General features: G+C 43.3%; 1 protein-coding gene across 2 annotated transcripts in view; it reads left to right on the top strand.

Moving 5' to 3' along the window:
- The window catches only part of HSDL1 (hydroxysteroid dehydrogenase like 1), a 14,568-nt gene extending 643 nt beyond the window's left edge, over positions 1-13,925 (top strand). Inside the window, exons 2-6 of one of the 2 annotated variants that reach the window (XM_069552576.1) lie at positions 3,293-3,347; positions 9,163-9,388; positions 10,055-10,500; positions 10,712-10,939; positions 11,609-13,925. In XM_069552576.1, the coding sequence (XP_069408677.1) occupies positions 9,169-9,388; positions 10,055-10,500; positions 10,712-10,939; positions 11,609-11,707 (993 nt within the window). In that variant the 5' untranslated portion in view covers positions 3,293-3,347; positions 9,163-9,168 and the 3' untranslated portion in view covers positions 11,708-13,925. The remainder of the gene's footprint in view (positions 1-3,292; positions 3,348-9,162; positions 9,389-10,054; positions 10,501-10,711; positions 10,940-11,608) is intronic. The other variant, XM_069552575.1, reaches the window with a different exon arrangement.

Here is a 13,925-nt window from a genome sequence, read left to right as displayed (position 1 = left end):
AGGGCCCCACCAGCTCTCCAGCGGCCGTGGTTTGTTGGGCCCTGCCGGGTGCTGGAGGGGAAGGGTTACGGGGACCAGGGAGGCTGTCGCTGTTCCGAAAGAATGTGCAGCCGGGCGAAGCCCAACCCAGCGGCCCGCTCGGTGATGTCAGCAGGATGCCCGCCTGGGGGTCTCAGAGTGGGGTTCGCCAGGCAGGCCTCTGGACTTTAACAGACCTTGATCTAAATTCCCACCGCCCACTTCTTAGCTGCAGAGTCCTGCTTGTGCCACTTTACCTCGGTAAGCCTCAGTTTCCATGTCTGTAAACTGGGCATGATTACAACTCTGCCTGGAAGCGTTGATGAGAGAAGTGCCATGATAGGAAGAAAGCACTTAGTGGAGTCTTTTGCAGAAAGCCAGATTTTAACCCTGAGCGCTGCAAATAGACAATAACTAACATTACTGAACATTAAATTACAGTGGCTGATAGCCAAGGTTTATTGAGTGCTGATGTTCCCAGGCTCTGAGTGCTTCATATGTATGATCTGATTTAATTTTCATTATAATCTTAGGAAGGAAATATTAGCCCTATATTTGCAGGTGATATAAGGAACGCTCCGTGAAGTAATGAAGCAACTTCACCCAAGACACACAGCTCTTACATGGGGAGCCTGGGTTCAAATCCAGGATGTCTGTTTTCTGAGTCCATGTTTGTGATCACTACAGTAATATTCCACAGACATAGATAGAGCTCAACAAATTGTTTTTTTAAAGCAGATTTTTTTTTGAAATAAAAGTCACATAACAGTTCACCATTTTAGCCATTTAAACGTGTGCTGTTCATAGTAGCATGTTCACCGTCCACGACCATCACCACTGTTTAATTCCAGAACATTCCCATCATTCCCCAAGGAAATCCCACCCCATTGGCAGTCACTCCCTGTTTCCTACTCCTCCCGCCTTGTGGCAGCCCTCCTCTCCTTTCTGTCTCTGGATTTGCCTTTTCTGGACATTTCCCGTACATGGAGTCATATAATGAGTGGCCTTTTGTGTCTGGCTTCTTTGGCTCAGCATACTCTTCTCGAGAGTTGTCCATATCATCACATGTATCCATACTTTGTTCTTTACATTGCTGAATAATATTCATCATGTGGAGAGACCACATTTGTTTGTGCGTTGTTGTTGGACGCTTGGGTGGTTTCTGCTTTTTAGCCATACCGGTTATCTTGGGTCTGTACCCAGGAGTGGATGCTGTTATAGTTTTAATTCCCATTGCACAAGTGGAGACCTGAAACTGAGGGGTATTGGATCTCAGACAAGAAGGCCCATGTTTTGACTCTCTCCATGTAGTTTATGTTAGCGGCTTACTGAAACTTGGCACAGGGAGGTAAGGAAACTCCAAAAAGTCATGATACACCAATAACAGCTTCATCAAAGTGCTGATGCAAAGTTGGAGAAGCTTCTCAAGTTATTTCTACCTGAGTGAAATTTGGGCTTTGAACACAAGGCATTATTTGCTTCTATTTGTTAAATAAATACTGTGTACCTAGCACCATGCTAGGGTCTGGGGAGGAACAGTAGAGATGGATGCGACCCCAACCTCACACCATCACAAGGCCACAGGTGGATTAAAGACTTGAATCTGAAAAGCAGAATTGTAAAAAAAAAAAAACTGGAAAATAATATGGAAAAATATCTTTCTGACCTGGGGCTAAGATGGGATATCTGAAATGAGACGTAACAAGCATAACCCAAGCAGGAAAAAGATTGATAAATTGGACTATGTTGATGTTGATACTAAGACATTCATTTCATCAAAAGCAGTTATATAAAGAGACAAAGCATACAGAGGACTAGTATCTAGAATGTAGAAAGAATACTTAGAGCTCTGAAAGAAAAAGAAGACAACGCAATAGAAAGAAGGTCGCAAGGGGACTCCCCTGGTGGTGCAGTGGTTAAGACTCTGTATGTCCAGTGCAGGGGGCTTGGGTTTGATCCAGCATGCTGTGTGGCTCAGCCAAAATAAACAAATACAATTTTTAAAAATTAAAATTTTTAAAAAGTTGATTTGAGAAGAAGTAAGATCAAAAGCTAGAAACAGTCATTTCATAGATAAGAAAACACAAACAGCACATAAACATCAGAAGGGAGTGCCAGCCTTATTAACAGTCAGGAAATGCCAGTGCAGACGATGGTGAGGTCCCATTTCACAGGCAGCCTTTGGCAGGAAGTGAACTGTTGGATGTTGCCAGCCATTGAGAGGAGGCAGCATGGGCTCACACTTGCTGCTGGTGGGCGTGTAAAGTGGCTCAGCTGCTTTGGCAGCATCTGGTTGAACACACGGATGCCCTGTGGCCCAGCAATTCGATTCTTAGGCCTGTCCCTTTGAGAAACTCTTGGTGTATGCACAAGAACGTTGACAGCAGCGCTGTTCATAGTTGTAAAGTCAAAACCAACAAGAACAACCCATCAGCAGTAGACTGGACATGCGAATTGTGTCTGTGCCATGAGACGGTGCAGCAGTGAGAGTTTATGGCCTGCGGCTGCAGAAGTGTGCCTGGGTCTGGAAAACAGCCCTGAGTGAGAGGAACGAGTCACCAAAGGATACGAGTCACCAAAGGATACATGGGCTTGATTCCTTATGTAAGGGGAAAACCAGACAAAACGGAGTACTGTTATTTCAGAATCTGTGGTAGGGTGGTATACAACTATTTACCAAAGAAAGAAGAGAGCAAGGGAATGATTACATCAGAACTTGGGAGACTGATTACCCCAAGGGTGGCGGAAGGGGATGTGACCAGGGAGGAGGCATTGGGCCTTCTGAGACTCTGATTTGATTTGTGGAGTCCTGTGGCCCCGTGAGTGTTTTTTATTCTTTGAGCTGTGCATAATAGACAACTTTGGTGTACATCTTTCCAATTTTCTTAAATTGTTGTTTAGTCGCTCAGTCGTGTCTGACTGTGCAACCCCATGGACTGCAGCACGCCAGCCTTCCCTGTCCTTCACCATCTCCTGGAGTTTGCTCAGTCTTATGCCCATTGAGTTGGTGATGCCATCCAACCATCTCAACCTCTGTTGTCCCCTTCTCCTCCTGCCCTCAGTCTTTCCCAGCGTCAGGGTCTTTGCCAATGAGTTGGCTCTTTGCCTCAGGTGGCCAAAGTATTGGAGCTTCAGCATCAATGCCTGTTTGGAATTCATGGCACATGAATTTTTACTTTTTTTTAACTTTTAAAACCTTTGGTCTAATTTTTTTGTTACGTTGTCCCAGCTGAGCTGTGAGGGAAAGGCATTTGCTGTTTGTTTTTGCTTGCAGCTTGTCCTGAAGAGAAGGCAGAGCAGCTCCTGGAGGCCCAGAGCTGGCACAGGAGGTAAGAGGAGACTGCAGGTGGAGAATGACTGGGGAGAATGACTTGGGCAGAAAGACTGAGGACTCGGTCATAGTCAGGCATCTTTTCTGGACTTTTTCCATCTCACATTCTTGAGAAAAATGGTGTTCAAGGAGGGGTTGAAGTTGCCTTTACACAGCTTCCCCTTGAGGTGAGGTCATTCCCCAAGGCACATGTGACCTCCTTTTAGCTGGAATCTTATTACAGACACGCCTGCCGTGCATTTTTCCCCACAAGTATTTCTTTGGCTCCAATCTATTAGACCTTGATATGTGGCGTCCAGTGTTTTACTAAAAACATTGTTGTAACATCTTAGACATATATCCACCTGTTATTTTGAAGAATAGATTTAATGTTCCAAGTATCTAGTTTGTTTGTTTGTTTGTTTTTTGCTTATGGTTGTATTATTTCTAACTTTATTACATTTTGTTCAAAAAGTACTGTGCATACAAGTATCATGTTTTGCATTTACTTTCCTCATGGCCTGCTCTTTGAGTAAGTGTGACAGATGGCACGTGTCCACTATAAAAGCGTTATTTCAGGAACTCCCACCTTAGGATGTTGGACTCGGAGTCTCAGTTTCTGTGTTCTTCATTGTAAGGAGCTTGTGTTTTCGGTCACTTCTCTGGGAATCTTGAATCAGCTCTGTCCCGGGAAGCAGCCAGTGTGACTGTGAGGGGCCTTCCCAGCCAGCACCTGCCCCCCAGGATGTGGCTCTGTACTGCCAGGATGTGGCAGGGGACCGTTGGGGAGGTGACCTGTCACTGCCTCATCACTAGCATCTGGAAGCTTTGAGAGGTGCTCATGCATAGTATGCAAAGAGGGGATGCCTTTGAGGTGGAGGACTGTGACCCTGAGGGTTTCCCTGGTGGCTCAGTGGTAAAGAATCTGCCTGCCAGTGTGGTAGTAGTGGGTTCGATCCCTGGGTTGGGAAGATCCCTTGGAAGAGGGAATGACAACCCACGCCAGTATTCTTGCCTGGGAAATCCCATGGACAGAGGAGCCTGGTGGGCTGCAGTCCATAGGGTCACAAAGTGTTGGACACAACTGAGCAACTAAGCACAGCACAGGACAGTGGGGCATTTAGGAATCCTACTGCCTGTTTCTTCAGTTTTTTATCATATTTCTTTAGTATGTTTTGTTGGTCTGTAATTTGGCCTACACATTCATATGCATACTCAACACACACACACGTATTTACATTCAGTAGTTTCTTGTTATTTCATGCGCCTGTTAACTAGTGTGGTGTCATTCTTACAGAGTGTTCCATTCCAGAGGTTAATTTGTTTTCTTCACTCTGCAGACCTTGGTTGAGCTCAGATTGCATTGCGGTGCAGTGGGAGGGAATTCACTTGTTCTTCCTTAAGCTTATGCCAATTTTTGCTGCTACTGTCAGGGATTTTTTTCTTAGTTTCAGAAAAAACCTTAGTTTTTTTCTATACAGATTTCTATGAGAGAGGCCACTTCCAGAAATTTTATATAAATTTTGTTTTTGGCTTAAATCTATGTTCTCTTACATAATATTAATAAATGCTATATACCCTTGTGCTTGTGCATATTTGAGCTCCCTGTAGTTTAATTGTGGTCTGTTCTGATCTTTTTGAAATGTGATCCACTGGAGAAGGGAATGGCAAACCACTTCAGTATTCTTGCCTTGAGAACCCCATGAACAGTATGAAAAGGCAAAATGATAGGATACTGAAAGAGGAACTCCCCAGGTCAGTAGGTGCCCAATATGCTACTGGAGATCAGTGGAGAAATAACTCCAGAAAGAATGAAGGGATGGAGCCAAAGCAAAAACAGTACCTAGCTGTGGATGTGACTGGTGATAGAAGCAAGGTCTTATGCTGTAAAGAGCAATATTGCATAGAAACCTGGAATGTCAGGTCCATGAATCAAGGCAAATTGGAAGTGGTCAAACAAGAAATGGCAAGAGTGAATGTCAACATTCTAGGAATCAGCGAACTAAAATGGACTGGAATGGGTGACTTTAACTCAGATGACCATTATATTTACTACTGCAGGCAGGAATCCCTCAGAAGAAATGGAGTAGCCATCATGGTCAACAAAAGAGTCTGAAATGCAGTACTTGGATGCAGTCTGAAAAACGACAGAATGATCTCTGTTCGTCTCCTAGGCAAACCATTCAGTATCATGGTAATCCAAGTCTATGCCCCAACCAGTAACGCTGAAGAAGCTGAAGTTGAACAGTTCTATGAAGACCTACAAGACCTTTTAGAACTAACACCCAAAAAAGATGTCCTTTTCATTATAGGGGACTGGAATGCAAAAGTAGGAAGTCAAGAAACACCTGGAGTAACAGGTAAATTTGGCCTTGGAATGTGGAATGAAGCAGGGCAAAGACTAATAGAGTTTTGCCAAGAAAATGCACTGGTTATAGCAAACACCCTCTTCCAACAAGACTCTACACATGGACATCACCAGATGGTCAACACCAAAATCAGATTGATTATATTCTTTGCAGCCAAAGATGGAGAAGCTCTATACGGTCAACAAAAACAAGACCAGGAGCTGACTGTGGCTCAGATCATAAACTCCTTATTACCAAATTCAGACTTAAATTGAAGAAAGTAGGGAAGACCACTAGACCATTCAGGTATGACCTAAATCAAATCCCTTATGATTATGCAGTGGAAGTGAGAAATAGATTTAAGGGACTCTGATAGATAGAGTGCCTGATGAACTATGGAATGAGGTTCATGACATTGTACAGGAGACAGGGATCAAGACCATCCCCGTGGAAAAGAAATGCAAAAAAGCAAAATGGCTGTCTGGGGAGGCCTTACAAATAGCTGTGAAAAGAAGAGAGGCGAAAAGGAAAGATATAAGCATCTGAATGCAGAGTTCCAAAGACTAGCAAGAAGAGATAAGAAAGCCTTCCTCAGCAATCAATGCAAAGAAATAGAGGAAAACAACAGAATGGGAAAGAATAGAAAGTTTTCTTTTCTTCAAGAAAACTAGAGATACAAAGGGAACATTTCATGCAAAGATGGGCTCGATAAAGGACAGAAATGGTATGGACCTAACAGAAGCAGAAGATATTAAGAAGAGGTGGCAAGAATACACAGAAGAACTGTACAAAAAAGATCTTGATGACCCAGATAATCACGATGGTATGATCACTAATCTAGAGCCAGACATCTTGGAATGTGAAGTCAAGTGGGCCTTAGAAAGCATCACTACAAACAAAGCTAGTGGAGGTGATGGAATTCCAGTTGAGCTATTTCAAATCCTGAAAGATGATGCTGTGAAAGTGCTGCACTCAATATGCCAGCAAATTTGGGAAACTCAGCAGTGGCCACAGGACTGGAAAAGGTCCGTTTTCATTCTAATTCCAAAGAAAGGCAATGCCAAAGAATGCTCAAACTACCGCACAATTGCACTCATTTCACACGCTAGTAAAGTAATGCCCCAAATTCTCCAAGCCAGGCTTCAGTAATAGGTGAACCGTGAACTCCCTGATGTTCAAGCTGGTTTTCGAAAAGACAGAGGAACCAGAGGTCAAATTGCCAATATCTGCTGGATCATGGAAAAAGCAAGAGTTCCAGAAAAACATCTATTTCTGCTTTATTGACTATGCCAAAGCCTTTGACTTTGTGGATCACAGTAAACTGTGGAAAATTCTGAGAGAGATGGGAATATCAAACCACCTGACCTGCCCCTTGAGAAATCTGTATGCAGGTCAGGAAGCAACAGTTAGAACTGGACGTGGAACAACAGACTGGTTCCAAATAGGAAAAGGAGTACGTCAAGGCTGTATATTGTCACCCTGCTTATTTAACTTTTATGCAGAGTACATCATGAGAAATGCTGGATTGGAAGAAACAAGAGCTGGAATCAAGATTGCCGGGAGAAATATCAATAACCTCAGATATGCAGATGACACCACCCTTATGGCAGAAAGTGAAGAGGAACTAAAAAGCCTCTTGATGAAAGTGAAAGAGGAGAGTGAAAAAGTTGGCTTAAAGCTCAACATTCAGAAAAGGAAGATCATGGCATCCGGTCCCATCACTTCATGGGAAATAGATGGGGAAACAGTGGAAACAGTGTCAGACTTTATCTTTTTGGGCTCCAAAATCACTGCAGATGGTGACTGCAGCCATGAAATTAAAAGATGCTTACTCCTTGGAAGAAAAGTTATGAGCAACCTAGATAGTATATTTAAAAGCAGAGACATTACTTTGCCGACTAAGGTCCACCTAGTCAAGGCTATGGTTTTTCCAGTAGTCATGTATGGATGTGAGAGTTGGGCTGTGAAGAAGACTGAGTGCCGAAGAATTGATGCATTTGAACTGTGGTGTTAGAGAAGACTCTTGAGAGTCCCTTGGACTGCAAGGAGATCCAGCCAGTCCATTCTGAAGGAGATTAGCCCTGGGATTTCTTTGGAAGGAATGATGCTAAAGCTGAAACTCCAGTACTTTGGCCACCTCATGCAAAGAGTTGACTCATTGGCAAAGACTTTGATGCTGGGAGGGATTGGGGGCAGGAGGAGAAGGGGATGACAGAGGATGAGATGGCTGGATGGCATCACTGACTCAATGGACGTGAGTCTGAGTGAACTCCGGGAGATGGTGATGGACAGGGAGGCCTGGCCTGCTGCGATTCATAGGGTTGCAAAGAGTTGGACACGACTGAGCAACTGAACTGAACTGACCCTCACTGAGAGCACGTGGTTGGCTCAGGCCTTGGTGACTCCCCTGGTCTGGTCTAGAAGGAAGTTTATCAGCCTTGGTCGTGCCCGGCCTTCCTCTGCCTCTCTGATTGCAGGTGCACACACATACACACCAGTTCATATGGCATTTTAAGTTGTTTTGTTAGGTGTCAGTCTCTCCTCCTAAGCAGTTGTTTGCTTCATCTTTGAAACCTTAGCGTCCATCCCAGTACATGGCAGGTAAAGATGCTTGCTGTGTGGATACTACAAGAGTCACATTGGGATTTTCTCTCCCCGAACACAAGGGGCCAGGCAAGGACATTTATGAACATTATTTATACATAATGCAATTTACATTAAAGAGAATTAGAGCATAGTTTTGTCTCAAAGTGAGTTGTAAGGTCTTTGAGGCCGAAGTGTTAGTCGCTCAGTCCAGTCTGACTCTTTGAGACCCTGTGGACTGTAGCCCACCAGGCTCCTCTATCCGGGATTTTCCAGGCAAGCACACTGGAGTGGGTAGCCATTCTCTTGTCCAGGGGATCTCTCTGATCCAAGGATTGAACCCTGGTCTCCTGAATTGCAGGCAGTTTCTGTACTGTCTGAGTGACCAGGAAGCCCCCTTTGAGGCCGAGGCTATGTCCTAATAGTGCCTCTATTTTTCATACTTTGTCTTTACAGGGATAGTAGGTCCTCTGTGCTTGCCGGTTTTGCATAAATAAATTCAATAAAAGAAATAAACGTTACTCTCAGCTGTTACGTGGATTAAAAAGTCTGTGCCTGTCACTAAGCTGGGCTGGGAACTCCTTAGGGCTCAGAGCATATTGTGTTTATTGTCATATCCATAACATTTAGCTCAGTGCCTGAAGTTTAGTAGGAATTTGGTAACTCTTGATAATCATGTTGACTAATCTTCTTGGATGGAAAGAACTTTGTAAGCTGCAAGACGTTAAGTAATGATGTCATAAATTGGCTGGATCCACGGGCTACATGCATTTGAACAGTTACTGTTATTTGAATGCAAAATTGTCAGGCCCTCATGTCTCAAACATCCTTCTTCACCCAAACTGTGTGTGTTCCTTTCAGTTACTAAGTAGAGACAACCTCTCTTGCTCTCTGCCCCTGCAGGCCGCCATGGCTGCCGTCGACAGCTTCTACCTCTTGTACAGGGAAATCGCCAGGTCCTGCAACTGCTACATGGAAGCCCTCGCCTTGGTTGGAGCCTGGTACACGGCCAGAAAAAGCATCACCGTCGTCTGTGACTTCTACAGCCTCATCAGGCTGCATTTCATCCCGCGCCTGGTGAGCAGAGCGGACTTGATCAAGCAGTATGGAAGATGGGCGGTTGTGAGTGGTAAGAGATGAGATTTCAGTTCTTGCCTGATTTAAAAACGAAGTCATCTTTCGCATTTGATCTGTGTTTTAAGTTGGATGCTTCATTCAGGGACTTACTGAATTTAATCATGTTTTCATGGGATAAAGAAATAAAACTTCCTCTGTTACGATTATGTGCACCTTTCTCACCGCTCATCTTGGAAGGTGTGTCCCTGTATTTGTCCTTCTGTCGCCTCTTGTTCCCCATCCAGCCTTGCCTTCCTGCTGCTTGCTTTTCCTTCTTGCTCTCGGTTTTGAAAGTGTCCTTACAAACTGGTACCACTTTCAGAAATGCTTCTCTTCTTTTAAATTTCATTTTCATTTACCATTGTTTCCTAGGAAAGTACCTTCTGACACTCACAGAGACCAGACGAGGCTTTGAGAACAGTCTCCCACTGTGTCTCACCGTCACCTTGGCAAACGTAAAGCAGTGCTTCCTCTACCTGTCAGAGTGTCTGGGCGAGCATTTGATTAGCTTGTGTCGTTTGTATTACAGTTTCCACCTTGTGCTTGACTGATTACTCACAGAAGCGAGCTTATTTCTAGTGTGACTCCTCTGATTAAACCCAGACCCGGGGTATTTAAAGTCCATTTTAAGGGTCGCACCGTGAAATGAGTTTGCTCCCTTTGCCGGCTTGTCCTGTAGGTGCCACGGACGGGATCGGAAGGGCCTATGCAGAGGAGCTGGCCAGCCGTGGGCTCAACATCGTCCTGATCAGCCGGAACCAAGAGAAGCTGCAGATGGTCGCTAAAGACATAGCTGACACCTACAAAGTGGAGACTGACATCATAGTCGCGGACTTCAGCAGCGGCCGCGAGATTTACGACATGATCCGGGAAGCCTTGCAGGACAGAGACATTGGCATCCTGGTGAATAACGTGGGTGTGTTCTACCCCTATCCGCAGTACTTCACGCAGGTCTCTGAGGACACTCTCTGGGACATCGTCAACGTGAACATCGCCGCAGCCAGCCTCATGGTCCACATTGTGTTGCCAGGGATGGTGGAGAGGAAGAAGGGCGCCATCGTCACCATCTCCTCCGGCTCCTGCTGCAAACCCACCCCCCAGCTGGCGGCATTCTCAGCGTCTAAGGTAAGCCGCTCTCAGGAGGAAAGTGAAGTCATCATGTAGGAAAACATTTATCACAGTGGTTTGGTCTAGTGTGTTGAGTTCTGTGTCAGCAGCTCATGTTTGCTTGTGCTGTATTTTTTCCCCAAAATGACCATAAGTCTTTTTTTTTCTCTCTTGATTTCTTTCGAGTTCCCAACAAAATCAGTCTTCCCTCTCCTGTTTTATTTAACAGGCTTATTTAGACCACTTCAGCAGAGCATTGCAGTATGAATATGCTTCCAAAGGAATCTTTGTACAGAGTTTAATCCCATTCTACGTGGCTACCAATGTGGCCACCCCTGGCAGCTTTCTGCACAAGTGCCCATGGTTGGTGCCTTCCCCAAAAGTGTATGCACATCATGCTGTTTCCACCCTCGGCATTTCAAAAAGGACCACAGGATACTGGTCCCATTCCATCCAGGTAACCAGCCGTGTGTGCTCAGCTCTCATAATTAAGGTTAAGGCATCCTAAACCTTTCCAAATGATAGATACATGGGAATCTGATTGAAACCTGATGCTGGAAGATGAGGATCGTAAATTTTGATTCTCACATCTCAGTCATTCCAGTTCAGTCACTGAATTCTCTTCTGTGGATTTATTATGTTAAGAACATTCGAAAGTTCCAGCTGCATGACATCTAGAAGAGGAAATTTTGCTGTTTTAATGTCAGGAGAGTAAGCTCCACCCTGCCCCTCAAACCCCAGTTCTCTCTCACAGTACTGACCATGGATGCATTTTGCTCTTTGACCTGCCTTTTATTCCTGGGATGATTTGGAATTCTTACCTACATGATCTGCTATTCATATCACACTGAGTAAAGATGGAATCGTATCACTGCATGTAGGTCTGTCCTGCCTACTTAGAGGAAGGGGTGAGTGGGCGGTGATCCCATTTCTGTTCCCCAGAGAGTCTAGCATAGGGTCTTGTGCAAAAGCGGGTACTCAATGCAGCATCACCTAAGGTTATTTTCCTCTTTTGTATTTAAGGTGATTGGTGATGTTTGTTGGCTTAAATCATTGCTGATCTGTGCAATTTGTTGTCGGTGGCTTTGGATTCTAACCTTGTAATCCTTTTCTCTTTCATCTTTAGTTTCTTTTCGCACAGTATATGCCTGAATGGCTCTGGGTGTGGGGAGCAAATATTCTCAACCGTTCTTTGCGTAAGGAGGCCTTATCCTGCAAAGCTTGAAGCCGGATGATGGTTGGGAAGTTTGACCAACTCGTGGGAGCCTGCAGTATTCTACATTTGGAGGGATACATGGAATTTATCTTCTGCATTTTTTTTTCACGACTGATTATTTAGCATACTCTTGACTCATCCTTTGCAAAACAAACATAAACCTTTTAAGAGTGCTGTGGGAAAGCCTTCAGGGCCGCACAGAGAGCACAGAGTGAATACCACTGTGGCACGAGAACTGACGGAGGAAACCTAAAATGTGATGTGTGCTTTTGTTTTTCAAACTTTTCAGAAGTTGTGTGATTTATGTTGTTCTAGGAGCTCCAGTAATACGATACTGAAATATGATATAACTTGCCAGCTCTTACAGTCTCACATGTTTCTTAAGGGAAATTATCAATGTCAGTAGATGAATTATAGCATTGGTTTTCAAATGTCCATCAGGAAAGACTATTGAAAAGTGTTATTTTCTAGGTAAGATTGCTGGTATGATTAGTGGAAACCTGTATTATACTGTGTAGCTTTAGCCGTTTGGCTCTCTGTATATGAAATGCTGCTCTTCAACTGATAATTAGAGAACCATGTGTGTACATATGTTGTGTACATCCGGGCAACTTTATTTATTGGTAGTTTACTTTAAAAAAGATTTCTCGTCAAGATGTCTTAATGTAGCACCCAAAGGGGTATTAAAATTCTACATTATTATTTTTCATACTAAACAAGGCCGCCTAATTTTGTGCTATAGGTTTGCCATATATAATATCACCTAACAATGTTCTGTTTTTTTTTTTTTAAATCTACTAAGGAATTCATTCATTCATAGATTTGGACATGTGATGACTGACCCTCAGTCATCTCTTGATTTATAGTTACTGTGGATAAGTAGTGACTTCTCAGCCTATGACCCATTTTATAACTGAAGTTTAGCCCTCTAGAACTTCTTATACCTGGTTGTGAAACACTTTTCTGTGTAATATTATTCCATCCCAGTAGCATTAATGATATAAATATCAAGTATTTATAGAATAATAGTTAAAATATGGACAAATTACGTGTGTGAAAAGACATACTGTATCTCTTGAAATCAGAAGCTCATTCTTGATTCGTGTTACAAATTTGTATGTTATAGTGAACACTTTAATTGGTGTGAAGATAATTAATGCCCAATAACCACCACTATATAGGTTTGTACTGAAACCTACTGTGTAGTCTTTTTGGTTCAGGTCTTATGAAGCCAAACATTTTTGAGAACCACATACCTAGTGCTTTGACAATTGTACATCACTAGACGAATATGACAGTATGTGCACATTTGAGATCCAGAGTTTGATATTGCAGCGCTGATGCAGAAACCAGTTAATTGAAATCAGGACTTTTATGGAATCGCTTACTCCTGAGCTGATATCTATTATGAGGAGGCCTGAGCATGCTTTTATTTTATGCCCACAGTTTTGCCAGTGACATTGCCTTAGTATTTCCAGACCTGACTTGAACTCAGGATCAGAGGTTAAATTCAGAAGCTCTTCCATCTACAGATCAGGTCTTCATCTCACAAGAGGAAGAACTGCAGTGCGGAAAGTCACATTCCAGTGATTCTACACGGAAGTGATGACTTTGATGGCATTAGCTGGAAGCCTTTGTCATATTTGGCGTTTCCCCACCTGACAGTTAATTGATGGTCATTAAGACTAGAGAAAACTTGACTTCATGCCACATTGACTTGAACTTTGACATATAATAAGTAGCGATGTGATGTAAAAATACCATGTTTATATTTAAGGTGATGTGTGGTACAGCAGTGTCTTATAGATTAGATGTTGGATCATTGTTACATGATGAGACTAAGTAAACCATGTCAGTGATGTTTTAAAATTCTCTTGGCAGGACGTATGTAAATATACTGATCGGTGCAAAGTTCATGAAAGATGAAAACCAAGAATCTTCCTTAGGTTCATCTTTCCCAGCGCTCATTTGAGAGTCATAATTGGACCACTGTAGCTGGGGTTTCTTATTAAGGATGTGGGAAATAAACCTTTGAAACAACCTGTGACCTGAAAATTTAACAATAAAAGCAGTTGCTTCTGCTTCCTTTAGAAGAGGTATTGGTCCATATGTTTGGAAAGAGAGAAACATCCCCCCCCCATAGAAACATTTTAAAATTATAAAAAATTAATCTCTGAACACCTGTGACACTAATTCATTAAAAGCTGATAAATCAGTCAGAAAATCA

This window comes from Ovis canadensis, chromosome 14, assembly GCF_042477335.2.
Source record: "Ovis canadensis isolate MfBH-ARS-UI-01 breed Bighorn chromosome 14, ARS-UI_OviCan_v2, whole genome shotgun sequence".
NCBI classification, from domain to species: Eukaryota; Metazoa; Chordata; class Mammalia; order Artiodactyla; family Bovidae; genus Ovis; species Ovis canadensis.
This window is presented reverse-complemented; position numbering and strand designations above follow the sequence as displayed.